Source organism: Microtus ochrogaster, chromosome 10, assembly GCF_000317375.1.
Source record: "Microtus ochrogaster isolate Prairie Vole_2 chromosome 10, MicOch1.0, whole genome shotgun sequence".
NCBI classification, from domain to species: Eukaryota; Metazoa; Chordata; class Mammalia; order Rodentia; family Cricetidae; genus Microtus; species Microtus ochrogaster.
In genome coordinates, this window is record NC_022016.1 from 34,916,501 (window position 1) to 34,920,515 (window position 4,015).

At 48.9% G+C, this 4,015-nt stretch overlaps 1 protein-coding gene across 7 annotated transcripts in view; it reads left to right on the top strand.

Moving 5' to 3' along the window:
• Positions 1-3,686, top strand: part of Gripap1 (GRIP1 associated protein 1) — a 34,426-nt gene extending 30,740 nt beyond the window's left edge. For all 7 annotated transcript variants that reach the window (XM_005352786.3, XM_005352787.1, XM_026782008.1 and 4 more), the window contains 4 exons: positions 1,013-1,135; positions 1,272-1,365; positions 2,244-2,398; positions 3,132-3,686. In XM_005352786.3, coding sequence (XP_005352843.1) covers positions 1,013-1,135; positions 1,272-1,365; positions 2,244-2,398; positions 3,132-3,224 — 465 coding nt within the window. In that variant the 3' untranslated portion in view covers positions 3,225-3,686. The remainder of the gene's footprint in view (positions 1-1,012; positions 1,136-1,271; positions 1,366-2,243; positions 2,399-3,131) is intronic.
• Positions 3,687-4,015: the final 329 nt, after the last annotated feature.

Genomic DNA, 4,015 nt, shown 5'->3' on the forward strand with positions numbered 1-4,015 from the left:
AGTGCTGGGATTAAAGGCGTGCGCCACCACCGCCCGGCTGAAAAGTATTTTTAACTAAAAATTTTTACATTAGGGAGGCAGAGGCTAGTGAATCTCAGAGTTCAAGGCAAGCCTGGTTTACAGAGCAAATTCCAGGATAGCCAAGGTATTTGTTTATTTTTGTGTGGTTTTCATGCATATATGTGTGCACCATATGTGTGCCTGATGCCCACAGAGGTCAGAAGAAGGCATCATATTCGTAGAGCAGGATATGTATGGATACGGTTGTGCTCTGCTATATGGGTTCTGGGAACTGATTCCTGATCTTCTGCATGAGCAGTGAGTGCCCTTAACCACTACTGAACAATCTCTCCAATTCCTTGTTGGACGTTTTACATTTTTTTTTTTTTTGCTTTTTTGACACAGTTTCTCTGTGTATCCTGAAACTCACTGTGTAGACCAGGCTGGCCTCAAACTCAGAGGTCCACCTGCCTCTGTCTCCCAAGTGCTGGGATTAAAGGTGTGCGCCACCACTGCCTGGCCTTCTAGAGGACTTTTAAAGTATCCTTTTTTTGTAAAAGCTAACATTCAGCTTCAGAGTAGACCTTGGTTTTTGTTGTTGCTGCTTGTTTATGTTTTCCTTATGTCTTTATGTGTCTGTTCTGATGCTATTTTCCTGACATCAGCTGGTGGAAGAAACCAAACCATTTGACCTGTAGGAAACATCCCACCTTTAGATTTTTCTGCTTGCTTCTTAATGGTACCATTTAGCTTGTTCTACTGTTGCTTCCATTTCCTGTCATCTGGGAATTAGATGTCATCTGCTTCCTTTCGCCCTCTCAGTAGCACTCTTGCGGTGGTGGTAACACTGCCTCCCTTTGGGCCAAAGGAAATGTGGAGTTTCTAGGGGTGCCAAGTCTGGCCTTCAGCTGCTGCCTCAGAACTCATAGTCGCTGCCGTGCCTCCACCCCCTAACTCAGGTGGATGGGCGATGCTGAGAATGACTAGATTTTCTCTCTCTTCTTTCTTGTAGTCTTTATCTAGCAGTCCTCAGGCCCAGCCCCCTCGGCCGGCAGAGCTCTCAGATGAGGAGGTAGCTGAGCTGTTTCAGAGACTGGCCGAGATACAGCAGGAGAAATGGATGCTGGAGGAGAAGGTGCTGTCTGTCTACCTGCTAGTCCCCTCGTGAAGTGTCCTGGGATGGGGGTGGAGGTGGGAAGGGTGTCTGGCTGGATCCTCATGGGAGGCAATGTCAAGTTCAGGGGCTTGAGATGGGGTGGACCATCTTGCAGGTGAAACATCTGGAGGTGAGCAGTGCCTCTATGGCAGAGGACCTCTGCCGGAAAAGCGCCATCATTGAGACCTATGTCATGGACAGCCGAATTGGTCAGTGCTCCTTCCCCAGCCCTCACCTCCAGTGCAACCTTCACCTGCCCCCCCTTTTCCACTGTTCTATGCAGCTACTGCTCTCTTCTTGACCCATGGAGGGAAAGCTGGGAGGCTTTGCATTATTACGTGGCCTCCCTTTGTCCTTACCATTTCTAACCCTGCATTCTCTAGTGTTTTCCCAGGACTTTTCTTCTATACCCTTCTTTCTCCCCTGCTTTCTATTTGTTTATGTTTTTTTTCTGTTTCACTACTTAGTAGCACTATTATTCTGTTTCCATTTTTATTTGTTTGCTTATTCTTTGAAACTGGATTTTGCTCTGTTGCCTTGGCTGGGCTGGTACTTGCTTTGTAGCATAGACTAGCCTCAGACTCTCAACAGTCCTGCCTCAGCCTTCCAGGTGCTGGGTTTGCAGGTGTGCGTGACTGTACCTAGCCGAACATCTTCATTTGTTATACCTTCCTTCCTGTTCTCTTCTCTGACCTCCATGACTATACCCTCCTCTCCTATCTGCTACCTTCTCTCTCCTTTCTTTTATTCCTTACTTTCAAATCTTCCCCTACTTCCTGATTTTTCCTAGTTTAGCAATACCCACTGACATGCTCTGAGGGTTTACTGTGCGCTCTGTGTGTCACATGCAGTCATATATATGTTCCCAGCACCATGAGTTCAGAATTATCCCTATTTTTGAGTCACATGACTAATGACAGCTGGGTTTCACCTATCTAAGCCTCTGCCCCCAACATAACATTGCTTTTCTCCCTCCCCTCCTGCCTGCTCTTTGTTTTTCTCCTGTCTCCTCTGGCTCTGCCTACTCTCTCCTGTTCCCTGCCCCTGGCTCTGCCGAGGGGGCGGTGCTCAGCCTGGACCCTTGCAGATGTGTCTGTGGCAGCAGGCCACACAGACCGAAGTGGACTGGGCAGTGTCCTGAGAGACCTAGTGAAGCCAGGCGATGAGAACCTTCGGGAAATGAACAAGAAGCTGCAGAACATGTTGGAGGAACAGCTCACCAAGAATATGCACTTGCACAAGGCGAGTGTGGACCACCTGCCTCCCTACCCACAGTCCTTGGCCGTGCCCTTCCTAGTTGCCCTTGTCCTCCCAATACCACCTTCTGCTCATCGGCCATCCTTCCGTGTTCCCCTCTTCTACCCTCTGATCAGCTTACCAGTTGAGCCTACCACTCTCCCATCTGTCCTTCCACCACTCATCCATTCAGTTTTTTTGTTTTGTTTTGTTTTCAAAACAGAGTTTTTCTGTGTAGCTTTGGAGCCTATCCTGGAACTCACTCTGTAGACCAGGCTGGCCTCGAACTCACAGAGATCCACTTACCTGCCTCTGCCTCCCTAGTGCTGGGATTAAAGGCGAGTGCCGGTGATGCATCATTCTTTCATCTATTCAGCAATCACCCTTTCCCCCACCTACATGTCACACGCCTACCTACCTTTTTGTCCTCTACAAAGTTCATTTGTGAACCTATTTGTCTGCCAAAGATTCCTGATGAGTTCACCCACACAATGATTCCCCCACCCACCCAAATATTCCTTCATCACTAAGGGAGTCATACCCAGGTCCTACCTTGGAGAAGCAAGTGGACATTTGTTAGATGAGAAGGTGGTGGATCTTCCCATCCAAGGCCTGATACCACTGGGCTCTGGTTAACCCAACAGTCCATTTAACTACAGATAACATCTCATATTTGCTACCAGAGCTACTGCGCCCTTTGTCCCCTTCTCTAGCTCCTGATGGATCATTTGTTTCTTAGGACATGGAAGTTCTATCCCAGGAAATTGTACGGCTCAGCAAGGAATGTGTGGGGTCCCCTGACCCGGACCTAGAACCTGGAGAAGCCAACTAAAGACCTACGGGCTGCACCTACTTCCATTCCCTTCCAGAATGCCATTCACTCCCTGGGTTGTGGTGGGAAAATAGAGGCTGGCACCTAATCTAATATTTTAGGAGATGGACATTAAGAGGGCTAGGAGCCTATCTATGGCTGGTATTGATGACCCCCATCATATGGCCAGAGGCCCTTGTGGGGGAAAGATCCTGAGGGAAGGGCATGGATTTTTTTTCTTCTTGGCCCTGGCTCCCAGGGGCATCTGCCTTCAACTCTGCATGAGCTCTCCCTCCCAGAGACCAACTCTTTTCATTTTATTTTTTAATTTATGTTTGGAAGCCTGGCTACTCTGCATTTGGGACTGGGGATGTTGGGTGGGGTTGCAGTCCATGCTCAATGTTCCAGCAATGTGTGTATGTGTGTGTGTGTGTGTAAAGGCTTTGCAGCCTAAATACCATCTTGCCAGACGGGCCCACCAACTGACTGTGTGGTCTCTTTCTTTTCAATCAAGGGACGTGTTGGGAGTGGGGTGGTCATTGCACTGACTGTGTGGTCTTGTTCTTTTCAATTGAGGGACGTGTTGGGAGTGGGGTGGTCATTGCTCTGGAATGGGGAAGGTGGCCTCCAGCTCCAGTTTTTCTTCTTCCAGTCTCATTTCACCTGGTTGCTGACAGACCTCTCAAAGGGAGTAGCAGAAATATCTGCAGAGGCCAGGCGGTGGTGGCGCACGCCTTTAATCCCAGCACTCGGGAGGCAGAGGCAGGCGGATCTCTGTGAGTTCGAGACCAGCCTGGTCTACAGAGCTAGTT